General features: G+C 42.4%; 1 protein-coding gene across 2 annotated transcripts; it reads right to left on the bottom strand.

Moving 5' to 3' along the window:
* Positions 1-31: 31 nt before the first annotated feature.
* Positions 32-26,738, bottom strand: fam171a1 (family with sequence similarity 171 member A1). Of its 2 annotated transcripts, none has more exons than XM_080308000.1 (9): positions 26,349-26,738; positions 16,070-16,297; positions 15,341-15,433; positions 12,086-12,250; positions 11,036-11,212; positions 7,072-7,188; positions 6,818-6,932; positions 6,113-6,230; positions 32-4,130 (listed from the first exon to the last, which is right to left on the bottom strand). In XM_080308000.1, the coding sequence occupies exons 1-9, from the start codon at positions 26,455-26,457 to the stop codon at positions 2,553-2,555; spliced, it is 2,700 nt and encodes an 899-aa protein (XP_080164126.1). In that variant the 5' UTR covers positions 26,458-26,738; the 3' UTR covers positions 32-2,552. The 2 variants fall into 2 exon arrangements, with proteins under 2 accessions (XP_080164126.1, XP_026039420.1); XM_026183635.2 differs by having other exon boundaries at positions 12,092-12,250; positions 26,349-26,737.
* Between the last annotated feature and the right edge of the window lie 719 nt (positions 26,739-27,457).

The following is a 27,457-nucleotide window of genomic DNA, read 5'->3' as shown; positions in this document are numbered from 1 at the left end:
TAATTTTGCAAACAGATGCACACTCAGTTAATTCCAGTTTGGCTGTTTATTCAGAATAACAGGCTTCAAATATAATGCAAGCATCTGATTTACACACTCAAAGATACTGTATTGCTCATCCACCCTAAAAGGGGAGATTGCTGTGTGGGAAACTAAAAGAGAAAAGGCCATTCATAACACAAAGACACACATTATTTTGATAAGGCAGAGGTAAGGAAAGACTATACACACTCTGTAATATGGCTGCTTTGTCTATGTGAACCTTGACTGGATGCATGTTGATCAGTCAGCATCACCTCAGCCGCCACTGCAAAACACATTTCAGACAAACGTTCACCCACAAAACACAAAAATAAGAAAATGCACTGAAACGACCTGCAGTGTAGTTTCACATATCCAGTGCCACACACACACACACACACACACACACACACGCACGCACACACACACATAAAAAACAAAACATCTTTAACTGCTTACTCTGAGGGAGACTGAACTCTTGCTGATTACTGTAGAGGATTTTACGATTGCAGCAGCTGGTAGACATTTTCTGAGATGTCTGCAGTGTAGCTTGTTATACGCTAGTGCTGAGGAAAGTTTACTGCATGCTTTCTTTCACAAGCAGGAGAGAAAGTAAGGGCTGAGGTAGGAAGGAGGGGGAGGGCGGACGAAGGCAAAAGGAGGTGAGAAATAAATAAGGTAATCAGTTGCTGTAGAGTCAGGCTATTCAAAGGCACTTGGATCGTGGGTGAGTGGTTCAAATGGAGGTGAAACACAGCAAGCAAATACAGTTTGCATTTCAGGTGAAAGGTTATCGAGCGTTTGCTTTTATAGCTTGAACGTTAAGGTGGGTACGGAGGAAAAGCCCTTAACATATTTAAAAGAAAGAAAAAAAAATAGCCTATTCTCAGATAAAATACTTCATGTTTGGCAATTAAAATTATGATTAAAATTACAAAAAAAAAGGCATCAAGCAGCCATATAAAAGTTATGCATAGCCTTCAAAGCAAAACATAAAAAATACACCAGTCAGTGGTTCAACAGTTACAAAACCCTTCATACCAATATCCCTCACAACTAATTTGGGTGGCTTTGAAGTGGTATTACATCCTTACCCACCAGCATAGCGGTGTGTCACATTATCTGATTATGCTACAGAGCAGATAGTGGTTAAACCTCCTCAGTCCAGAAACCTTATCTCCCACAAAGCCTTCTGATGGGCTAGATTAAACTCTAGCAACATACCACCAACCGTTCAAAGTAAATCCCTCAAACACGGCTGCCCCGTTTTGCACAGATGTTTCATAATCTCAGACATCAGTCAGTGTGAACAAACCGGGGTTATGACCTTCAAACGAGTGTTGCTGCATGTTACTAGATTAAGCTAATGGACTGAGGACAATATGGCTCAAGAAAGAAAGTTTTTTGTAGTCTCGGATTTTCCATGAACCACCCATCGACTGCTTCTACTACAGTTCATTTATGCTTGCAAGGCTATTTATTAAAAAGGCATATATTTGTTGTGCATAAAATATCCTAATTTCGTGCCTCCAGCGTCTTTATGTCTCCGCTCAGGCAATGTGTTCGCCACGCCTGACGAGTGGTCTGTTTATGTAGTGTTTCATGAAAAGTGAAGTACAACAGTGGTCATTAAGAGTCCAGCAGAAGTGTTCATTTCTCAACCAGATGGGCTCCCAGTGCTAAAGTATTGATTCAGTGCTATATTAAGAACAAACGGCTTCAATTTAAACACATATATCCTTCATGTTGTGGTCTGAGCAGAGGAGGAGTTGTGGTTAACGGGCAGATTTACACTCTTCCAAGTCTGTTTCAAAGCAGAACCGACATGCACTTGTGTTTCCTGATCATTTTTCCTCCTCCTAGTACCTTTCCTTCTCCACATAGTGCCTGAAAAGATGCTGCCTCTGAAAGTGAAGTGTATTGAAAAGTGGAGGAAATAAATCACAGTTGCACTCCCCAGAATGGATGCATTCAGCCACATTAGTGGACAGGATTACCACTGAGCATGCCTCTAATGTGACTTTGTGAGTTGCCTAGCTCACTAGAAAATGCTCAAAACAGCAATAATAAGAACACGATGACACTTTAACCTCAACAACACCACTTCTGCTTGGATCAGGACACCTCATTCTTTGAGCATGAGTTGGAGGGGTGGGGTACAGCTCTCTCGGCAACACACAAATCCAGTTTTTAGCGGCAATGCTGTGCAGTGTGGTTATGCTTTTTTATCGTTGCTTTATGGCACGCATACTGAGACTCTCTCCCATGTCTGAAATGTTAAATATTTAGCGTGCTTCTCATTTCAACTTGAAGATCAGTTTTCACTGAGATTTTATGATTAAACCTTACTTAACTTTGCTCAACATCTTGTTAACTTTGATAAATTTTTCCCAGAAGGGGAAAGAGATTGTTTAATTAACGCTGATTTTTTTTTTTTTTAAAACAGCATGGCAACTTAAAAAAAGCCTTAAACTGGCATTCTACTTCAAACAGACTTGAAAAATGTGAATCTTTCCTTTGTCATCTGTGAATCATTTGAGGTTGAAGGCCAGCAGGGGTCGCTCCTCCCTCCTTTGCCAGGGGCTTTTCTTCTCCTCTTCTGCATCATCGTGTGCTGCGTCCTCATCCGGAGACACTGACAGCAGCGCGTGATCAGTCCTGAAAGTCACTCCCTCTGGAGTTGGCAGGGGCGGAGGAGAAGTAGGGGATGCAGAGGAAAGTGAGGGTGGCTCCTCCTGTATTTGTACTCCCTCAGCTGTTTTACCCACTGCATCCCCCTGCCCCTGATCCACTCTGTTACTCTCTCCTTTGTCTGACAAGACAGGTCCAGATTTGCTGCCCTTGTGGGTGCACTTCTCCTCCTCACAGCCTCCCACATTCAGATCATCCACAAACACCAGCTGAGTGTAGGCCGAGGCTGGCGTCGCCCCCTTTGATCTGTCTTTCTCAATCCCCCTTTCCTCCTGCTCAGCATCTCTCCCCCTGCGCCCCGCTCTCGGCTCGTTCAGGTCCACACCCGAGTCCAGACTGGCATCGTTACAACTGCCATGCCTCCCTTGACGGCTGCTACCTTGCTGACCTCCTGCACTAGGTGTGCTGTTGTTGTTGTTGTGGCACCCTGCCCGCTGGAGATCGATGTAGGAGTGGCGAATGTGAGCATTGGAGCGTCCATCCAGGGAGACAAACCAGGCTCGTGGGTGAGGCAGAGGCTTCCCTCCTCTCAGCTCCATTAAAGTCTTTTCAGCCAGCAAGGTGTCCTCGCTGTTTATTTCCACAAGACCCGACTCCCCGAGAGCTCCTGGAATAGACAGAGACTCTGACAGGCCTGAGATACCCTCGCCTTTACCCTGCTTTTTTGGACCTGGGTCGCAGTCAGTGGGGGTTTGCCCCAGGGGCTGCTGGGAATGTGAGGCATTGAGCTCAGCCTGGATGGTCTCTAAGTCACTCTGCTGGTCAGTCTGCAGCAGGAGCGCCTGACCAGACAGAGGGTGCTCCCCAGGCAGCCGCATGTAGTGTGCTGGGATTACAAGTGTGGGTCGCACTCTTGAGTAGCCTTCCCCTCCACTCAGCAGATCTACAGAGCCGCAGCAGAGCAGCTGGCCTGGCCGGGAGAGCAACTGGGGACTGGGCCGCTCCAGGTGGTCCACAGACCGGGACAGAAGGTGGTCAGCAGCCCTGCACTCACCTCCCTCCCCTCTGCTGGGGGAGTGTGGAGGAGATGAAGGGGAGATGCAATCAATAATCCCAACACTGCTAAGCTGTGTAGCTGACACTTGACCATGATTAGTGGATGACAACGCATCTGAAATCTGGTTGCTAGATGAACAGAAGGAGGTGTATGATTGACGGTAGCCCCTCTCTGTCCCCGATGATAGAGCAGCCCTCAGTTGAAACGTCTCTACAGACTGTCGGTAGTCTCGGCTGCGAGGCGTCAGATTGCCCAGAGATGATCCGTGGTGGCTGTTGTTGCCGAGAGAGGAGCGGCTGTGTTTGTTTTGATGGATAAGGCTGTGTTGACGTTGATTGTCTCGGTGCTCATATGAGGAAGGCTTGAGCATCGGAGTGGTCATGTCAGGCTCAGTCCCCGTGGAAACAAGCTCCAGCTGCACCTGAAGGCAACAACAAAATTCAGGTGTGAGAATGTTTTTAAATACCATCACATGAAGCAAACCATAACAAACACTGTAGTTTAATTTCAAACACGTAGAGTGCTATAGTGTGAGTAATTCATGTGTTTGGTCCCATCTTGGTGTTCTTTTGTGTTAAGAAGGGTGAAGGAGGTGTGTTGTTATCCATAAAAACAGCCTTTTGATTGGTTGAAAAATCAAAATGAGGGGAAAAGCATAAACATGGCTGCAGCTGACAATTTTTAACATTTTGAAACACTCAGGTTCACTTTATTACAAAGAAGTTCTTTGTTATTATGACTCCTGTCTTCTCTGCTCCAGGGGCCAAGTTAAAGGACCAACCACACAAACGCAGCTACAGCACAATGATCTCCACAGCAAAGCTCTGCACAGGACCAACAAACAACCATGCAGTGCACTTAAGGAGCACAGGTTAGCATCGATACACGTTTTCCTTCCTAGGGGCAAGCTATGAGCAAGTCAGGTATGTTGAGCCTAAAGCCAGAGCTTTCAGTTTTTACCCATCTAAATCCCCATAGCAACATGTGCTGAACCAGGTACCAAGGTCTTTTTCCCCCTCTTTTTCATGGGCCACATATTACTGCCTTTCCCTCCATCGACAAGCTGTAAAAATGATAAACTGATGTAGATTCTATGTTCTATAGAGGTGTGAAAAAGTGTTTACCCCCTCCCTGATTTCCCTTTTTTGTGTTTGGCACACTTAAATGTTTCAGATCATCAAACAAATTTAAATATTAGACAAAGATGACACAAGTAAACACAAAATGCAGTTTCTAAGTGAAGGAGTTGATTATGAAGTGGGAAAAAAGTCCAAGAAGTGATTGCCCCCAAAACCTAATAACTAGTTGGGCCAGTGTCAGTGTTGTTTCTCATCTGTTTCTTTAAATCGTACCGTAATGTGTTACATTTTGAAATCGTTTAGCCCGCTTCACTTTGTCAGGTTCTATCTGAGCGATTTCTTAATTCAACAGGTCTGACAGTAATCAGGCTTTTTATTGAAACTCAACTCAGCTTTCAAAATCACAGTGGATTTATGATTTAACTACAAGGACAATTACTTTTTCACGCAGGACCAGACAGGTTTGGATAAATTTTCTGCCTTAATCAATGAAATCATCATTTAAAAACTGCATTTTACTCGGGTTCTCTTTGTCTAATTCTAAAAAAATTGTGTGATGATCTGAAACACTGGCAAATATGCAGGGGGCAAACACTTTATACACCACTGTATATATGAAAACTGTTGAGTCACGCATTCCCACAGTAATTAATGAAGGTATAATAGTTAGTTTAACACTGCTGAACTACAGGTAACAGAATACAAGTTATTTGTAGGTTGTCTGTGAAGGTTCTCAGTCATCCAGGTCATGACTGAGAAGTCCAGACGCTTATTTGTAGGTTATTTATCCCGAGGAAACAGCGCATGTTAACCTAATATGATGTAATGTCATGATTAATGTAATGCAATTTCCTCATTTTATAAGGCTATTAGACAGAATCAGTTTAAGGTTTGGCGCTCTAACCTGCAGCTATTTCACATTAGAAATAACCAGAGTTAACAGAGTGGTGAAATAAATATATTTACTAATTAACTAAAGAGTAATTTTAGCAGATTTTTCCTAATACATTAAATAAATAAATAATTAATGTGTCCAGCTGAGGTAGGCTACACACAATCAGTCTTTTTGTGCAGAATAAGAGTGAAATAATGTATCAGACACCCTGTTTTAATGTAGCGCAGCCTGATCCTGAAGTAGAAAGCCTGGGTGTACAAAGACAGCAAATGCAAAGAAAGCCTGGCTATGCAATACGTCCTTTAGAGAACATCCAAAATATTGAATATTTAGTAAACGACTTTGGTGTTTTCTATTTCCAACACCTTTAAACAGTCATTAATGTGCAAACTCCTTAAACTGTGCCATCTGATCACTGAGCAAACACACCTCATTGCTGATGAGGTTAAGGTGAGACATGGACGTGGCTTGGTCCCTCTTACTGCTGTCCAGTCCAGAGGACAGCGTGAGCTTGCGGTGAGACCCTCGTGGCTTTAAACATCGACGTCTGGGTGAACACAGACAAAGAGCACGTTTAATCTTTAAAATCGGAATAATTACACACAAATGTTTCTAATGGTGAAAAATACATCCCTGACTTTTTGTTGGAACAAGTTGAGACTGGACAAGAGCATTTGTGAGGGTTTTATATTTACTGTGTAGCGCAGCTGCCCGGGTCCAGATTGTTTACATTTGATCAACATAAAAACTATATTACTGCCATGTGACTTACTCTGGAGAACTTTTATTAGTACAGGGCTTTGTTTTCTGGTACTGTTATCACAACTGAAGAAATAATAAACGTGTAAACCTAGGCAGACAGAAGGATGACAGATGGTGCTGGATTCAATAAAAAAGGAATGTATTGTTAATGTTCAGTTAAATGTGGCATACAAACACCCCAGCTCTTGAGAGGAGATAAGCCCAAGCTGTCCTGTCGGCCTGCTAAGGTAAATTTTGGAACAATAACGGAGAAATAAATCCCAAGCAGCAGTACACATGTTCTAGCTACAGACTGACATCATCTTCACTAATTTAGATACTAATCTGGAAACTCCTGCTATAGTCTGTGTAAAGGCAAAGTGTTTCACACACCTGCAGTAGTACAGCAGGAGGCAGAGCAGACAGAGCAGGATGAGAGCCATGCCTCCCAGTATGGCCAACAGAAACACAGTGTGGTACGTGCTGATGTCCTTTGCAACCATTGGACCTGTTACAAAGACATGTGTTGAAGCACCAGAGAAAAAGCTTTTTGGTGGAAGTCTGCAGTCAAGTAAACCACATAAATGACAGAACAAAAATATGTGTTTTGCGAAGTAAATTTAATTTGTGTCTATGGATTTTCTTACCGGTGTGTAGAGACGACATGGCGGCCACCCAATACCCCAGCTGAGGAACAATGTAGGTTAGACTGAGCTGGTTTCCCTCCCTCTGCACCTGAGCCCAGCTGCTCTTTATCCAGATACCTAAAGACACACAAAAGAAATCACAGTATGTGGAAACAAACTTTGTAAAGGTTACTCTGTGAGGACTGGCTGCAGCATCTGCTCACCTGCCTCCCCTAATTATGTAAAGACGGGGCTCGATGGAGTTAAGACAGCTAATCTCTTAATGTGTTAGGAGTAAATTATTTATGCTCAAGATCTTAGCCAAATGATAGCCGTTTGGATAAACCAGTAGATTTAATTACAGTATTTCACTCTGAAATATTTGTTCAAACATAAGAGTAAAAGTTTTACAAGTTGGTAGTGAGACCTATAATGTAGGGCAGGGGTGGGCAACTCCAGGCCTCGAGGGCCGGTGTCCTGCAGGTTTTAGATGTGTCCTTGATCCAACACAGCTGATTACCATGGCTAAATGACCTCCTCAACATGTCCTGAAGTTCTCCAGAGGCCTGCTAATGAACTAATCATGTGATTCAGGTGTGTTGACCCAGGGTGAGATCTAAAACCTGCAGGATACCGACCCTCAAGGCCTGGAGTTGCCCACCCCTGATGTATGGTTTGGACATGGTGACACTGGCAGAAAAGGCAGCAGGTGGAGCTGGAAGTGGCAGACCTGAAGCTGGAAGTGGCAGAGCTGAAGCTGAAGACTGGGATTAAAAGAGTACTGTGTATTGGATCAAGGACACATCTAAAACCTGCACCGGCCCTCGAGGCCTGGAGTTCGACACCTGTGCACTGTGGTGATGCTAAAGGGAACGGCTAAAAGGTGACCAAACACACCTCTTCTTTGACTAAAATCAACATTTGATGATGAAGCTTTATAATGAACTGTCTAGTTAGCAGTGTATGTGTCTGGTGGAACAGATTCAAAATAATAGTTTGAAGTGCCACCTATACGCACAGCTTAATGTCTTCTACTGACTTGTGACTTTCTTTGCCCTCCCCAAAGCTGCAGATACTCTGATTAACGACTCAAACGTCTGCCCTGACCTGTTCTAGAGACGGCAGTGTTTTGGTAGTACTTAACTCTCCCACAAGGAGGCAACATGTAGATAACAGTGTTACCCTATGAGCAGTGTACACTGAGTACAATAGCGGCTCTCCGCATAGCCAGAATGGAAAACCACTACAAAGCTAGAGGCATTGACTGATTGGCTCCCAGTAAATCTGCTTCAAGAGGAAAACACTGTGTTGTGCCTTTACACTTCCGATCCTCAGGCTCTCAGGGCTAACGCGGTGAGACCTACTTTGTTTCTATGTTTATACAAAGTTATATAACATCAAGTGGTTAGGAATATGCATCATGTTTAATAAAAGGAGGAAACAAAAGGGTAAAGAGGATATTCAAAGAGGAAAGGCAAATATACAAGAGATGCTGACGGGGGGAAACATCACAAGCAGAGGAAACGAGGGGATAAACAGGAGGAGTGGAAAGAGAGATAAGGGAACAGGCACAAGAAACAGAAGAGAAATGAGAGCGAGGCTGTGTGACTCAGCACCACACACACACACACACACACACACACACACACACACACACACACACACACACACACACACACACACACACACACACACACACACACACACACACACACACACACACACACACACACACACCACTGTGCCCAGCCCTGCCCAGATTCACCCAGGTCCCTCTCTGAATCCTTTCCACAGGGGAGTCCTCTCTGTGTGGCTGACCTGTTTCATAGCTACAAACGACGGACCTGTTCCCACGCTTCGGTACAATACAGCACTGACAGACAGCAGGGCAGCTACTCAGACGCAAGGCAAACATTTATAAAGTCAATACAGCCCATATATTACTTCTGCTTCTCGCCCATTCACACAAAGCCAACACGTCCAGCCGCAGAGAGTCGTCGGCTGATCTGAGCGAGCGGCGCTTATTTGCATCGTCAGACTCCCGACTCGCACACCCAGGTGAACATGATCTGTTTGTGTATGACATCAGTCCTCCCCATGCCTGCTTGACATCAAACAATACATGACATGTTGCCAGTTGCACAAGTGAAACAGGTTTCCCTCTCTCTCTCTCTGTGTTCATGCCTCCTCCATGCGAGCACTTCATAAACAATACTAGCGTCTTTGTGAGGCTGCCATCCTCAGCCTGAAGTCTTCCACCGCAGGCACCAGATGGATTTCAAACTTCTTTTTGTCTGTTTATCATCTTCAGTTTAACACTCACACACATTTCACCCACTAAATGCTCAGTGAAGAAACTCAATCAGGAGATGGGCCGGTCTGTTGTGTTACTTATTTGGAGGGTTGCTAAGGAACATGAGATGTAGCCTGGAGAGGGGTCCGGGAACGGCTTCTTGTTGTTGAAATACTCGCAGCTACAGGCTGTGAGGAGGATACAAGTGTGTGTGTGTGTGTGTGTTCATTCAGCTTTAATGAAAGCCCTTTTTATAAGCCCTGAATGTTGATACTTTAGGCGCTTTAAAACAGACTCCTGAGATCCTGAAACTATCACAGGAGCCAATGTGGATCTGTTTTTTAATCAATGTAACACTCTGACGTACGATTACAGTTCAGATGAAAACTGCACAGCACAGACAGGGAATAACGTTGAACTAATGAAGGAGAAATTCAAAATACTTGCCATTCAAATGTTTTATTTTCTTTCTATCCATTCATCTGCCCATCTAGAGCTCACTAAACACTTCTAGTAGCAATCTTTAGACACTGTTTGGCCAAATAAATCAGAGCTCTAAAATGTTTATTGTGAAATGACTGTAGCATGAATGTAGTACACATATCATGACACGTGGGAAGTACGACATTTTTAGGATTTTAATCCAATTGTGAGATATCAGTAATAGTGATGAATTAACCAAGAAATATGCCCAGCCAGGAGTTCCCCTCAACTCCACAAGTTTCAGTATCTTTCAGTTCACGATTTTGTTTTTCAGGACTGGAAATTTACGACTTTGTTTTCCCACCCTTGCTGCTTTAATCAGTCCTTTTTCCAGCCATAGCAGACTGCTACAAGCACAGCAACAAACAACAGTGATAATATAATTAGGTGGAGAACAAACTGACACATTTAACAGCTGAAAACCAACGCTGTCCTCAGAAAACAGAGCTTAAAGGAGAGTTAATATTAAACAGAATTGCACCTTCAAAATGATAATTTCATGAATGTCTACATAACATTTGCTAATACACTAGTCTTCTGATTAATAGGTGGTATGTCAATCTTATGTGTGTTTACAGCTTTTCCCCAAATAATTCCAGTGGGTCCTAACAAAGCTTTTTCCTGCTGATGAGAGGAAGCAGTGGATCTGTTGAGACACTAATGTTCATGCAGAAGGAGGTTTTGTAGTGCAGACACGTCTGAGTCAACTGATGATCGAATCACTGTCTTTAAGTGGAGCCTCTCTGAGAGGAACTGGGTGTGTCACAGTGCAGGACGACTGACAACAAAGATTTAAGATCGCAGGAGTAAATCAGAGCGCCGAGAGAGATTTGAAATGTCTCCGCTGCATGAGCCAACACCGCAGGGCTTTTAGCTATTGTTCAGTTCAAGATTTAACTGAGCACGGGCAGATTATGGATCCACAGTCCAAACTTGTGATGTGAAGAGATTAATGTGTAGCTGTATGTTGGCAATTTTTATGATCGTATGAATAATTCTATTCATCGCTCTGATACACAGCCACAAATTATGACCTGGCTGCACCATGTGAGCATGCACGTGGTTTGTGTTAGTGCTTGTAATGTGCTCTTTTCACAAATAATTGCAGGTCTCATATAAACAGAAGTAAAGCCTTCAGAGTTAAAAACTTCCTGAACTTAAATGTAGAAAGTCAGAAAAGCTTACGTGCGAGTTTCTGTTAATACATACCTAAGCGCGGGTCAAATCTCCAAGTAGGGAGGTGATCATTTTCCTTCAGGCCACTGTCAGGCGGGAGGGGCACAGAGAAGGTGATTGGCCCAGTCACCTGCAGCTCCACTCCATCGCCGGCCAACAGGTGAACAGAGATGGCTGCGACAGGAGTCAACTCGAACGTCTTCTCCGTGCCTGTGAGAGTGCAAACACGAGGACGTGAGAGAGAAAAATGCAGGGAAAAGGAAAGGGAGCGGGAGTAAGGTGCACAGGAGGGGAAGCGGAGAAAGGAGCAGACAGTGGGGGAGGTAACGTAAAACAGCTCAGATAAAGGAGGGCTGTCAGAGGAAGACAGACAGGAAAGAAAACAAGCGAAAGACAGGAAAGAAGGAAACTGGGTGGAGGGCGGAAAAAAACTTGAAGACTGAGGATGGAAAGTGTCACAAAGCCGCCTCGAGGAAGAAGGTACGCTCTGTCGGGGGAGACAGCTTTGAAGGGGTATTCAAGTCACATGAAAAAAAAAAAAGGGGGACACACACAAAAAAACGTACGAGTCTGTTGCATGGTTTTAAGGATTATGATGTTGATGTGTCAGCTCATATTTTTTTATAAACAAATACATTTATGAGATCGTTGTTTATCATTTTTCTGGCTGAGTTGTGAACAAAAACATTGCCAGAGTCTGTCTTCTGGATGTTATGATAAGACCATTTCTAATTATCCATATTTTTGTATTATGTTAAAAAATAAGCCTTGTTTGCACATATTGATGAACATGTTTGTCATCACTCGTATTATAGGCCAGTGTAGTCCATGCAATGTCAAGATGTGGATAAGAGTGCCTGAAAGCGTGTGGGCACGCGGGCTGTGTTAGAGCAGAGAGAAAACACACACACACACAAACACACACGGGTTATTGTGTTTCAGGAGGTCAGATAGAGACGGTAGTGTCTTTCTGATGAGCTGCTCCTGCTACTCTTCACGCCTCACCCTCTCTCAGCACATTTTTCCTCTGTCCCGTTTCTATGAAGGTGTCTTTAACTATATGCTCTGACCCGTCAGTCTAACCTTCACCTGTGCCGTTGCCACTGAGCATCTCCAGGTGGGGAAAGTGCTGGATGTGTGAGGGGGAGGTTGCCACGGTGAGCAGCGCGGTCAGGTTGGCGTACGATGTGTTGGGAGGAAGACTGAGAGCTCTGTGCAGGAAACTAACCCTGGGCTGGACTCTTAAACCTGTGACACAGAAAATGAAACTGAGTTGTCATTTAAAATATTATTCAAATCCGTCTGAGTATTTTAGTTGGATAATTGACACAGACTTTAACATAATAGTAACAATAATAATGCGGAGAAAGTGGGAATGACATCTAAAATTCCACGGAATTCATTCAATTTATACAAGACAATGGCAATTAATTCAGTTAGTATATAGCGCATAAGTATAGAATATATAAGGTATAGGATATATTCAGTCTCCCTATTAAACACTATGGAGCAATGTGAGCTTAAAACCTTGAAATCACCTGACCTCAAGAGTCCATCATGCACACTGATGTTTGTTTGAACATGTTTTACAAGGCAGCTTTATACTCCTAGTGCCTTCTTATAAATTCAGACATCAAATTAAGCTTAATGGAGGCAGCTCTAGATCAATAACGCCCTGGTCGACTTTCTCTCCTGGCCAACGTGATTCTCTTTTCTGATATTTTGCAATGAATTGTTTCTTTTTGATTTGTCATCATGGCTGCCTGGCATCTAGTTTCAACAAATCAACAAATTATAGATTAGAAACAATAAACTGAAAACCAAAAAGCATGTAGTGGGATTCAGCAAGGTGATGTCATTGTGGTCCAACTGTGCCGAGTGCACATTCTTGAGCAGTGAGACATGGATCAAGCTGTACACGAGTGTTCGCTGTGTTTGGGTTTCTCCTTGTGCTCGACATGATTTTTGGGCGTGCAGTATGAGCGACACTTTCACATTTCAGACTAAAGCTCGTCCTAAAAATTCAGGTGTGAATGTTATTTCCTGTCTGCGGTTCTGTTTTTCAGAGAGGAAATGAGCCTGTTGCTGTTCTTTGTGTGCCCCCTTCCTTGACTCTTTTTGTGTTTTTCCCTCCACTTTTTTCTCACCTCATCTGTTCCTCCTTCTGTTGGACACTGCTCGGCCCATCCCCCCCTTCCCTCCCACTCTCTCCTCCCACAACTTCCCAATGCATACCACATTCCCTTCCTCCTCCTCCTCTTCTCCTTTCCACTTCTTTTATTATCCCTCCCTCTGCCACACGCCCGGGTTCATCACTCCCCTGGGTGTCCAAGTTCACAGCATCATGAAAGACTGTGCAGGACAGGGGGCTGGACTGTGCCCGGCTCAGGCACGTGCTACAGGCAGTGTGTATTCAAGAGGTTCATATGTTAATGGAGCCTGTATATTTATGTGAGAAATTTATTTTAGTCAGACAACACAGCTGACAAGCTAAATTACTCCCCTGTTGGCCAGAGCCACACAAAAGAGTCAACAGACAAAGAGACCAAATTGATTTGCCTGGATGAAAAAGCCTTATCTAATGTAATTACACCCAAACAAAGAAGCGGAATAACAAAGACACGCTTGTGATTTATGTCTATATGATGTGTTTTCTTTATATCAGGTATTAGATATTTTCCTGATAACAGGCCATTTAATATAAGATAGCATTTTATATTAGGAGTGTATTAATTATGTTTAAAAAAAAAAAAAAAACACTTGTCGCCAATGACAAAAATGACAAAATATGGCTTTCATCCCAACTTGAGTTCTCTTACAAATACTCAAACACTGAGGTTATTGTACTCTGTCCTAGATACTTACTCTGGCTGGTATGATCTTAGCCTTCGGTAACACTATGAGGAATCTTAAGAGTCATTTTTGACCAGGGTATGTAGTTCAGTGACGACATTAAACAAATATGTAGGACTGCTTTCATGCATTTGGGGAATATCTCTAAATTTAGAAACATCCTGTCTCCCAGTCATACTGAAAATATCATGCATTTATTACTTCTAGGCTGGACTATATTATTATCAGGATGTCCTAACCCCCCCGCCCCCAGAAAAGCCTTCAGTTGATCCAAAAGGCAGCAGTGAGAGTACTGACAGGGACTAGAAACAAAGAGCACATTTATCCCATATTGGCTTCTCTTCATTGGCTCCCTTAATCAAATTTAAGATCCTTCTCCTCACAAATAAAATCTTGAATAATCAGGCCTGATCATATCTTAAAGATCTCACAGTACCTAATTATCCTAACAGAGCACATCCCTCTCAGACTGCAGTCTTACTTGTGGTTCCCAGGGTACTTAAAAGTAGAATGGGAGGCAGAGCCTTCAGCTTTCAGGCTCCCAGTTTGGATTCTGGTGACAGACACCCTCTCTACTTTTAGGGTAAAGCTTAAAAGTTTCCTTTTTCATAAGGCTTATATTTAGGGCTGGATCAGGTGACCTTGAATGCTCCCTTAGTTATGTTGCAGTAGGTCTAGGCTGCTGGGGATTTCCCATGATGAAGTATTTCGTCTTCACTCCTCTTTTTTTACTTTCTGCGTGTTTAAACACCACTACTGTTATTTAGTCATTATTAATTATTAAACTCTGGCTCTCTTACACAGTGTATCTTTTGTCCCGTCTTCCTCACCTCACCTACTAATAGTAAATAAGTTTAGAGGGAACCAGAGCCTGGAACGCCCACAAGCAAATAGCGTTCAGCTTCAAAGTAATGCACAAAGCGTGAATCGCTTCCAGTAGGGACACAGCTTTGTGTGTCGCTAACAGGGAAATTGCAGTGTTTCCTCTACTGGAGCAACTATGTAACACAAAGAATAATGCTTGGTTGAGTGATGTTTCTTTTTTAATTTTTTTGTATTTTTAAAATTTCTATTTATTAGTCATGACAAATGCGGATACAGCAAATATCGGGTGATTATATCCACCTGCCGGTTGGACTCTAAATGCAATAACAAGGTGGTGCAGCCACCCAGTAATACCAAGAACCACTTGGCAGCAGGTTTGGGAATACAGTTTCCCACAGTGACCTGTAGTTGCCATGGAGTCTGTGACCGGTCACCAGTGTGACCGAGGCCTTATAAACATTATGACTGAGTCATTTCCTATGCATGTGTGTGTGCGCAGAGATAGTGCCAATATGTCTGCCCAAGGTGTGATGGACCAAAATGTTATAATCTTTCTATTTCAATGAAATAATTCGATTTAAAAGTCTGATTTTCTTTAAAAACAATAAACTGTACACACACACACTTGCATACAAACACACACACAGACAGTGTGTTCACCTTGTAATCCTGGAACAATCTCAACAACATCTTCGTACACCATCAGAGTTGCAGCTCTTTCTGGCAGCAGGTCCAGGCTGATGGATGAAAATACTAGAGGAGAAATAAAAACACACACACACAGTGTATAGGAATAACTTCACTATGAGATTAGAAACAAGCTCTAATCTACCACTTTACTAATCACTCTGAAACAAAAGTCATTAAATCATCTTTATGCATTTTTAATAGTCCTGCTTTCATCCTGTCTGCTGTGCAGGACCACAGCCTGACCCAGCAAACTGCACTTCTTTGCTCTTCCTTCCTTTTTTCCCCTCACTCGCCCATTGTTCAGAGCTGGTAAGCGTGATAATCCAATTGGCCGCCGTTCCGTTGGCTCATAATAACCCCCTTCCCACACACACACACACACACACTCCAGGCTCCTGGGAGGTATTTTGCGTGAGTGTGTGTTAGTGAAAGGGAAGCTTAAGCAGCCCCCTTGCTGAGTTTTGGCATCTAAAGCTATAAATTAGTAATGGAGCACTCCACTCATTAGCTCACACACCTGGCACAAAAAATGTACTTTTTTTTTCTTCACACACACACATAAAAACATAAAACATGAAAACAATCTGTTAATGCCACAGTTTAGTGAGACACTGTTCTTGTTAATCTGGTTACTTCTCAAAATATATGTACGAGTTCTCGCTCTCTCACTCACTCACTCACTCACTCACACACACCTACCAGGTAATCTGGAGGGAGTCCAGGGCACAGAGTTAGGCACATATCCCTGTTTAGTTGCGGTGACAACAAGCGGCGTCCCAAGGCGATAGGGAAAACGCAGGTAAATGTTGCCGTCGGCTGATGAGGTTTCAGTTGTTAAAGAAGTACGATTGGCAAAAAGCTGTACGGTGGCTCCAACCAGGGGCTGGTGAGTGCTGGCATCGCTCAGGTGAACCTTAAGAGTCACATCTGTGAAGACAAGAGTTCATCATTTGTAACGGTTGTAAGATGTCAAGTCTCCGTAAACAGTGATTGATAAACATACAAAAAAAACCCACAAGGCCTCTATGATTACAGCCACCTAAAATGCCATCGTCTTAGCTATTTTCAGCATCAGTGCCAGGCTTTTGGCCTACAAATCTAAATCCCAGCCAGTCACACAGTGATGACCATTTCCTGGACAACCGCCAGTGGCACTTCCCCTCTAAAACAATGGGCCATTTCCCTCTCTCAAAGAAGCCTTGGAAGCTGAAGGGGGGAAAAAAAAACAACTGCACATACAAACACCTTCTCCGACGGAGACAAAGAATAATTAAAACGTTAAAAGACAAACGCTGTGTCCCGAAAACTGCCTATGGAGTAATAATAATGTTCCATTAGCATTAACACTGATATTAATAAATCTTGGACTCTATTACGTTCTGTATACACTATCACTTTTCAGGTAAGCCCTGATGTATTGCACAACTAATTGGCTTGTGAATATCACTGCTGCAATGTAACTTTATTATAAAACGTAATAATGATCTTTCTCTATTATTTAGGGGGGGGGAAAAAGTATCCACCTTCTATCGTCCATTAGCCTGAGTCATTCAGGACCACAAAAATTAGCCTTGATTTGAAAATATAGCAAACAATAAACAAGCCATGACCAGAGTGCTCTCAGGTTTAAATGCAGCTCTTTTCCATCAAATGAGCTCTGTATAGTCTAGCCACCCAACCCATATTTCCACAAACTTTAAGCTGAACCACACTAATCAAGGTTGCACAATAAAATAAAGTCAACAGAATATGACACCTCCACTGATGTCATTATGGTTCAGACTTCAGATCAGGAAAAACCTGCTTTCTTCAGGACCAGTCTATTTTTATTTTTCTTGAAATACTCCGAAAGAGTTTAATGGAGGTCATACAAATGCGGTTTGGCGACATTAACAACCAACCAACCACTACCCATCAGGCTGTGCTTGAGATGGGTGCGTGATTTTTTTAATTTCCTGATATACCCTCATTATCAGATATTATTTAAACAGTGAATCTTTACATATACCCATGCTTCTCAAACTGCAGGATGTAGGTGAACAACCATGTAAAAAATATGAAGTGAGATTTAGGAAATTAATGGGTATACAAACACTGCGCATATGTTTAAGCAAAATAAACTATTATCATTGTTTGTTGTTAATGATTGATAAAAATAGCAGGGTGTGTGAGTCATGACCTTTTATAGGCTTCAGAACTGGAGCATTCCACGTAAAGTTTGAGACGCAGCGACACATACGGTCATATCAAGTGAAGTAAAGGAAGGTGCGATGTTAAATTTCCAAAGTGATTTTGAAATCAATATGCGGCACATCTATCTGATATCACACACTTCTTGCAGCAGTCACACTGTGACACGCTCAGATTGTCTTTCACTGCAGAAACCCTACATCAGCTGTCATATCTCCAAAGACATCCCTCTATTTCACTCCACTCTTGCCTTAATTGAGAATTTCAACCTTGAGCTAACCTGCAGATCTTAAAGGAGGGAAGTCAAACACTCTGACAAACAAATGTTAAAATGTAATCATCACATTCCAGAGTCATCATAAAAAACTTGGTAGAGAGCACTATAATTCACAGCCACAAAAACCCACACCGTCCCCATCTTTGCACACATGACAATTTGCGTCCTGTTTGGTCACAGGCTGACCAACGGTGGCCTTTATATTGTGGCTGAAAGGTTTCCCCCCCCCCACCACTCCCCCTACAATTACCAAAACATGCCCACCTCCCCCCCATACTCACTGAATTTTGTCTTAATGTTTCCTTTAAACCTCACCCGCAGTGACACACACAGTAACACATACATGGCTTGACAAATCCCCCTCCCCCCACTGAGGGATCCTCTGGTCAGCGGGAAACCACTCTGACAATGTGTAGGAGAGAGTTCAGCCCGAGTGCACGCTCCACCTAAAAAAAACCCAAGCTCTGCACCAAATTATAGCTTGGGAAGGGAGGAAGTTACAGGCTGCTTAGTACAAGAAAAGATCTGGCTGAGCAATGTGTCAGTTTCAAACCAAAACACATAATTATCCACAGGTGTAAAGATCCACTTCATTCCTGGGATTTCTTTTTTTTAAACATTTGGACTGCGTCAGCAGAGAATTGGGAAACAGGCAGACTGGATTTCCCCATGATGGAAACCCTCCACTGCTTTCTCGAGTGGAGAGCTCTTGACCTCACTTCCTGTCCCACTCCCCCTGATATGCTGTTACGGGTGCCAGCTGTGCTCGCCTAAAAAAAAAAAAAAATCCCCTGGGAGACTTCAAGACTGACACACACACACACACAAATGTAGTCCCCTCCCAGTCCTCCTCCAATAAATCAGTACCGAGGTGACATCATTGCTAAACAAGCTAAAAGTCTCCTCTGAGCACCCTGAGGGATGGCCAATACCCCCAATTCTCCAGCTAAACCTCCATAGCTGCCTATTTGTGTGTGCACTGAGCACCATATGGAGAATAAAGGCTTCAAAGAGTTTCCCCCTGACCAGCACTGCCATCTCAGACCAATTATCCCCAGCTCAGCAGCAAAAGCAGCAGGATAGCTGTGTGTACGTGAATGTGCTTGGATGCAAGAGATGCAACCGAGAGGTAAACAACAAGGAAGAAAGAATGAGTGTGCCTGATTTTTTCCATCCTTCTAGTTTGAATTAAGTTTGGGAGAGAGCGATCATTTCAGCCTTATGAAACTGAGGTGTGATAAATGAGGAATGGGTAGCACGGCTGGCCTCCACTGGGCGTGTGAGATGGTTTGGTGTTCTTCCAAGCAGAGCTGAGTTAAGCAGAAGCTTTCTGCACACGTGGTTTGGTTAAGTGAAGATATTTAATATGACAGCAGAAGGCATGCAAGCACTCAGCGTGCGTTGTAATCAGCACTTTGTTACGAGCTACGCCAGTTTAAAGTGATGTCATTATAAAAACTTGCAAAACATTCAGCTCATGAATCTTCCATAATCAGAGCCACACCAACTTTGTTAACTGTGTTCAGCTTACTGTAAACTGACCTTTATTTCAGATGGTCAGAAATAACAAGAAAACAGGGTAAAACAGCTTTTTTGGCCTTTACGTCATGTGAATCAGTCTAATAACTGCTATCCCACCAAAGTCCTGTGTTGATATATGAAAACAACCCTGCAGCTGTTTGGTTTCCTATGTCTTCATCAACTAACAGGTAGAGAATGAATTAAAACGAGTGTTCTTTGTTCTGCCATCTTTGGGCCCATGTTAGGAAGCAAGTTCAACACACAGATATCAGGATGCTTTTGCAATCTGGCTAAACTATAAAAGGGATTTTAATCTGATGTGGACAAGAACGCCTTATAGCTAGTCCTGGAACAGTCCTGGTATTTATAAACTCAGAGCCAAGCACTTCAATTTGTCACTTGGACTCAAGCGGACTTCAAATACTCATAAAGTCAGAAACTATAACTCAACTTTATGCCCAATAACTTTTTTGACAAGATGCCAACTGAACAGGTCAACCCAGATCTTCCGAAATCTAGCTATGATCATTTTCACTGGCTACCATCAGACCGACAACACGTGACTGCAGATATATTTTGAAGCACGTGTTTTCAGCACAAGACTAGCACCTAACTTGTGTCTAGTTAGCTCAAAATTGTGTTGGGCACTTGAAGTAAGAACAGCAAGGCCATTCAATTAAACACCTTATAAACCAATGGGAGCCTGATTGTCTACAAAACTGCTTTACGCATTTTCTGTTGTGCCACACAGGACAGTTTAATCTCCTCTGCTAAAGAGACATGCTGATGTACTTCATCATCGGCAAACATAGCACCAAAAAACTTGCATGGCTGAAAACAAAAATAGGTTAAATGAAGTCAATGAAATGATAACGTAAATAAAAATCACTGAAACTCCAAGATGATGTCCCTTAAAATGTCTGTGTCAAAAATCATTATTTTAAAAAATATAAAAAGAGAGAAATTGAAATCCTTCAGTTTCCTTGCTTAAGCTACTTCAATGACTATTATTCTATTCTCTGTTGACGTGTAATTCTCATTGTCAAATGACTGGGAAATGGTTACAGCTCTAAAGTGGTTCAAGAAAACTGTGACATCAAGGGGGTAATTTCACCGTCTCAAGCAGAAGCACGTGGCTGATTACAAGAAGTCCGAGAAATCATGTGAGAAACTAGAAGAAACAATAAAAATCACACACGTGCTGTGATACGCGTTTGCGTAAAGGAAATCTGTGTTTCACAGCAGCAATGTGAATATTGTTGTAAACGTAAACAGCAATGCTATCATATTATTATTTCAAGAATGTTGGGCAAAACCCCCCAAACAATTCATGATTTAGGCAAATCAAAAACAGTTTTAGGACTATAGTGTCTACAACATGCATGCCTTTTCAACTTTAGGCACCAATAGACTGTTGTTTTTGTTTCTGGGTTTAATAGCTTGTCTAACCACAACAAACAGGCATCACAATTACTGTGGCTATTATTTTACCCTTCAGATAAACGACAAACATCTGTGGTGATCTTACAAAGAACAAAATAGAGGCATAAATGTAGAAGACAGTATGAATCACTGACAGGGACACTGGATACACACACACACACACACACACACACACACACACACACACACACACACACACACACAGAGCGAAACAGGACCTTGACATGTCACGGCATGAAACACTCAGGTGCAAACGAAAAATAATACACAGTATTGTTCAAAAGTCCTCAGCCACCCCTCTTTTCTTTTTATTTTGTTTCCAAGAAGCCCAAATGTCTTGTAATTTTTAGAGTTGTCATGAGCAATAGCTCCAAATGGAAATGTGGCAAAGAACCAATTTTTTAATTATATTTTAGGCACTTTGTTACTAGCAACCTGTCACAAAAACATATTTTCTTCCATTTTTTGTAGCAGAATCTATGCAAAAATACCAAAGATAACACACTTTGACAGACAAACATATTTTCGCACTAATTTGAGGAAACTGGCCATGTGGTGTCACGGTCCGTGGAGATAGACCGTGTGGGAATGTGTGCGTTGGACCCAGACGCGAACACAAGCGAAGATGCAGGAGTGGATTAAACAAAAGCGAGCCTTTTATTATGGCTGATAACAGAACAAACCAGAGCGAGGGCAGTATAAGGGTAATAGTTCAAACAGAAAACCTAAACTGGACATAAACTAAGAAAAAGCTATGGCTGGAGATACGGAACACAGGGGGTGGTAACACAGACGACGCGACACAGACTACATGAAACACAGAGACTAAATACACAAGAGGGATGATCAGGGGAAGTGGCCACACATGGGAACACAGCTGACACAGATAAACGTAACAAGACATGGCAGGAGTAAACAACACTGACGGGAGACTGTCAAAGTAAAACAGGAAGTACACAGGTGCAAACAGGAGGAGAGAGAGAGCACGGGCATAGTGGGCTGGGGAAACATGGAATGAAACAAGGAGGGGAGATGAGGGCTCACAGATACGTAGAGGGGGACACAGGGGATAAAAGTCACAAGGGGAAGTCAAATAAGGAACACCACAACAGGACAACTTAGGAAACATGGCCTGAATAAGGAACGAAATACAAAAATACAAGAAACTAAGAATACTGGGCCCACATGGCCCAGGACCATGACATGTGGAGGACAAAAGAACTGTTAAACCAAAATGAAAAAACAACAGCAAGAGAAACAGTATCTAAAGTGGAGTCTTTGAGCTGACACAGGGTCTGAGAAATGCATCTGACCCTTTAGCTTATCCATCTACTTTTCTTTACTGAAGCTTCATCAGAAATGGTCTCAGTGAAAGGTGGCTTTCAAGAAACCATTCTTCTTGGGAAACGGAGAAAAAGCTACACAAAGCTAGACTGAAATAACCAATGACAGGTCTGAAGGAGGAATCCAAATATGACATTGTTTGGTTAAAATTGTCAACAATATGGTAGAGGTACAACAGTGAGTGTCTACAGGCCTCTGTAAAACATGGTGGAGACCATCATGGTTTAAGGCTGCATTTCAGCCAGTAAGGTTGGAGATCTTGTCAAAACTGATGGAATTATGAATAATTATGAGTATCACCAAATTTGCATCCACCATGCAGTACCATCTGGAAATGGTCCGACTGACAACAGCTTCCTATTTCAACATGAAAATGATCCCAAGCATGTTTCCAGTGCAGTCAAAGCAAACCTGGATAGAAAAAAACACGCTACAAGTCCTGGATTGGCCACCCCAGAGCCCAGACCTCAATATTACTGAAGCAGTGTGGGATCATGTTGACTGTGAATGGAACAAAAGGAAGCCAACATCCAAAAAGGAGCTTTCAATGTCCTTCAAGAAGCCTGGAGAACCATTCCTAAATACTACTTACAGACACTACAAGAAAGCGGATCTAAAAAGGTTCAGGCAGCAATAAAGAATAAAGGTGGTCATGCCAAATATTGACTTTCAAGCTCGTTAAAATTGTACAAACTCTGTTTTTGCCTCATACACTGCATTCCCATCTATGTTTGCACATATTTCCATAAATCACTGCACCCATTTCTCCTTTTTATTGCTAAATGTAAAGATGTGAGGGGTGGTTCAAGACTCTTGCACACGTTGCAAGCAAAGAAACCAGCTATCAGTAGATTCAGCCTGCTATTTTCTCTAAACTGGATTAAAAGTAAGATTAGGTAGTGATTGTCAATCCCATTAACTCAGCAGGGGACAAAGCAACTGCGTTACATCATGGTTGAGAGGGGTACATGGGCCCGCTTTATTTTACTTCAGTAAATATATAGGTCAAATACTGTACTCTGTACTACTGCAATACTCCTCTGTGGCCAAGCAGGTCATTCACCCTGTCTGTAAATGCAGTGTGTTCTCATGACCTCCCTGAAGCAGGCTGATGTTAACACTCACGCCAGCATCTCGTGATTAAAATCAAGCTTGGCTAGCTGGTGACAATATGATTTGATTGGTGTATTTCCTGGCAGCCCTTGTCCAGCTTCAGCAAATGTTTGTCTGTTTCAGATGCAACGCCATGCCTATTAAGGGCAGCAGTAATGTGAGTGAGATCTATATCTGCGGGTAGATCGTCTGTCTGGCTCCACTCATCCATACTTGCTGGACAGTGTAGGAGAAATTCTCAGCATCGACCTGAACGCACCCCCCCGGGAACAAGCGAAGGTCAATCTGAAGCGAACTGAAAACCAGAGGAAGAGAGAAAGAAAGGGAAAGGAACAAGAGTGCAGATAGAGGCTGGGATTGACTTCAAAGTGCCCCAATCTTGCGAGTTTTCAAAACATCTACGCCCTGTTTTTACCTCAAACAAGAGCTGCTTGTTGTGATAATAAACGAGCCATTTTCATGCCTGATCACAAACCTTAAACCTAGACTAGGTTAGAATCTCCCAAGCTATAATAACAGTTATAAAACATCAGGAAATAATCATGATTTAAAGGAAAACCAGAGCCCAGCATTGCACTTTTCCAACTCTGACTGATTTACAGTGACAGTTTCTGTATGTTTACATTTGCACTCCTGGTGTAGTGAAAGAACCGCATGTAGGCCACCCCCTATTAAAAAAAAAGAACAACCTAAGCGAACACAGACGACTGATGTTTATGTGCTTGTGCAGTGAGAGATAAAAGCGATGGGTTAAACAGATGTGGCTCCACATTAGTAGCTCGTATGACAAGGTAGCTTTGAAGTCAGAGACTGAATGAGAAGCCAGCCGATTGCTGTGATTTATAATTGCTTTGGAACTTTGCTGCTGTGGTAAAAGGATGCTGTTTGACACACTGAGGAGCGTGTCTCTTGAAAGGTTTGCTGTACAGATCTAACTAAAGGGAAATTAACGTGCACGTTCCCCTGTTTTTCTTTCTTTCTTTTTTTAACAGAAGGCGCTAATGTGGTTTCACTTTGCCCTTAATATTTGTAATACTGTTGCAATGCTGCGGTCAGATTTTGAATGTAAACTGTGAGCTTTTAATGATTTTTTTGAACTGCTACTTTTTCTTAGGGGAATCAAGTCAAAGTCTACATCTTATACGACTTAAAAAAACGACAAGAACTGGGTGCACAAGTTTGAATCTGTGGTTGAATATAACCCCCTGTGTGTTATTCGCTAATAACACACAGGGCCAAAGCCAAAAACACTCTGTTTTTATGAGACAAAGAGAACCTGCATATTGTTAGAGTGGAAAACCTACAACAGCATTAATTGCTTTTCCCCACATTCATCAAAAAACTGCTAGCTAATTTTCTGTCACTCTACTAATTGGATCACTTATGCCATTTAGTACATTTTATGCTAGTTTTTACATGCTTTGTTTACAGTAAATGCTGCATCTACACTGTGCAAACGGGCCCTTCTTACATCAGACATCCTCACAACATTTACTACAGTCTGTTTTATACACACTAAGCAGCCATTATAAATTTGAGAAAACATTTGATTAGTTGCCAGCTGATTGAGGAAATGTATTCAATTCAATTCAATTTTATTTATATAGCGCCAAATCACAACATAAGGCGCTTCATAGATACAGAGAAAAACCCAACAATCATATGACCCCCTATGAGCAAGCACTTTGGCAACAGTGGGAAGGAAAAACTCCCTTTTAACAGGAAGAAACCTCCGGCAGAACCAGGCTCAGGGAGGGGCGGCCATCTGCTGCGACCGGTTGGGGTGAGAGAAGGAAGACAGGATAAAAGACATGCTGTGGAAGAGAGACAGAGGTTAACAACAGATATTATTCAATGCAGAGAGGTCTGTTAATACATAGTGAGTAAGAAAGGTGACTGGAAAGGAAAAACTCAATGCATCATGGGAATCCCCCGGCAGCCTATGTCTATTGCAGCATAACTAAGGGAGGATTCAGGGTCACCTGGTCCAGCCCTAACTATATGCTTTGGCAAAAAGGAAAGTTTTAAGCCTAATCTTAAAAGTAGAGATAGTGTCTGTCTCCCGAATCCAAACTGGAAGCTGGTTCCACAGAAGAGGGGCCTGAAAACTGAAGGCTCTCCCTCCTATTCTACTTTTAAATACTCTAGGAACAACAAGTAGGCCTGCAGAGCGAAGTGCTCTAATAGGGTGATATGGTACTACAAGGTCATTAAGATAAGATTAACTAGTAACTAGTAATATCAATTAAGTCATTTCTTTAAAAAAAAAAAACTTTATTAACACAACAAAAACGATACGCAAGCACAAAACAGCTATAATCTAGCGATGAGAGATATTGTTATTCAGAAATTTACATTTTTAGCACATATTAATATTAAAGTGCCCAACTGTTGATGAGAAAACGTGAGTGGACTCTTGTTTTCATTCCCTTTTAAGGCATTTCAGTTACGAACATAATCTGCATACTTATCATGGTTCAAAAGTACTACAATCCTTAGCTCAAATACAAGATTTACTTTAACAATATATAATCTCTAGGTACTGATATACTTGCAACAGGACCCCTGAGTAAGGTCGATGGTTGCAGACTCTGTGACGCGAACCACGACCCTTACATGTAAGGAACACAGACACACAGCCGCCTTCTTCCAAAAATGCCATGTTACCTTTAAAAACAGCACGTAAACCTGACTTTGTTCAGGTTTGTTATGATATACAGACACAAGCACTTGGTTAAAAGCGACTTTACTAAACGCAGCAGTGTTATAAATGATAAATCACAGCAGCTGGACAACATGAGGGCACGTCTCCGATCATTAACAAAGTATTTTTAAAAAAAATTTAAACCCCACAAATCTCATATAAAACGACCTGAAATGGTTTTAACCCCTTAAACACAGCACCGTGCTTATAATTAAGCATCCGCAGCGCTGCACAGACGGAGAAGTTTTCGCTCTCCGTTAGCTTACTCGCTAACGTTAGCCAAGTTTAGATCACATCAGCATCCGAGCTGCTAGCGGCACCGTTTGGCCTCCACAACAGTCAACGAGCCGCTTTCTCTGGCAAAACACCTCACACGCACTTCTTACCTTGTGTAGCCGTGTCCTCCTGTAATGTTTTGGTCGCAGCTTTGGAGAAAAGGTATCCGAAAAGGCAGAGTAAAATCGCGGCGGTCCTGCTCCGGTCCACAGCCCGCATCGTTGCAGATGTGTTTAACAACGCAAACGGCTCGAGGAACAAAGTGGAAATCAAACCCGTGTCTGCTAAAAACTCACTGTTCCCCTACGGCACCGCTTATCCCACAAACCAGGCGACTCTCCATGTTCAGCAGCTTCAGCAGCCACGATTTTCCGCCTGTAAAGCTGCCTTTCTCCTGCCCCGCTGTGCATCCCCCTCTCGGTCGCCTTTTTTCTTTTTTTCTCATCGATGGGTCAGGGTGGAAGACGGCCCCATTCCTCTGAGCCACATGCCCCAGAACGGCACCAACAGGCGGCTTCTCTCACACGCAGCACCACCACCGTCCACGGACCTCCAGCGCCTCCACCTGCCAGCCAAAGTTTTTACAACTTTTACTTTCTAGGAACAGAAAAAAGCTTACAAGGGGCAACAATGAATTTTTTTTTTTTAATTTTATGGGGGGGGGGATGGAAAGAAATATAAATTTCTAGCAGTTTAAATTCAATAACTAAATGTAACAGTGACTCTAGAAATACAGTTTCAATATTAAAATATTCGGAAAATAGATTTTCTGTGCACTTTGACCCTAACATCTAGTCTTCACCTTATGCACAGCACTGTGCAAACATTTTCAGTGTTTCATTTCTTTATTTTGCTTCCATGTACCCAGACTTGAGTAATACTCCTCCATCTTTGGGCACTTTGTCATAACCAGCCTGTTATAAAAATTAAATTTCGTCTTTTTTTCTTTCTTTTTCATGAAAAAATGCAAACGATTATACGATATTATAGGCATACAACAAAACAAGAGACAGCCAACATCAACAGAAGAGTGAAATACAAGACACCTGGAAGACTACTTTAAGTAATTTTATGTACAATGTTTTCATTCATGTTTGCATGTTTCAATAAATGCATTTTTCCAGCGAAATATGAAGAAACATAGGGTGACTCAAGACCTTTCTGTAAATATCCAAATTCCACATCCAACAGTGACCCTTCGTATGTTTTTACTGGAAAT

This window comes from Astatotilapia calliptera, chromosome 11, assembly GCF_964374335.1.
Source record: "Astatotilapia calliptera chromosome 11, fAstCal68.1, whole genome shotgun sequence".
In the NCBI taxonomy this organism is placed as follows: Eukaryota; Metazoa; Chordata; class Actinopteri; order Cichliformes; family Cichlidae; genus Astatotilapia; species Astatotilapia calliptera.
The sequence above is the reverse complement of the archived record's forward strand: the minus strand, read 5'-3'. Positions and strand labels throughout refer to the sequence as shown.

What these genes read in the sequence shown, in the direction of transcription:
- fam171a1 (XM_080308000.1), bottom strand. Translation starts at nt 26,457, where the DNA reads ATGCGGGCTGTGGACCGGAGCAGGACCGCCGCGATTTTACTCTGCCTT. An exon ending in TGGCAACGGCACAGGTGAAG is followed by an intron (nt 11,213 to 12,085) that starts GTTAGACTGACG and finishes GCACTCTCACAG; the next exon opens with GCACGGAGAAGACGTTCGAG. An exon ending in CTCCTGCTGTACTACTGCAG is followed by an intron (nt 6,231 to 6,817) that starts GTGTGTGAAACA and finishes GTGTTCACCCAG; the next exon opens with ACGTCGATGTTTAAAGCCAC.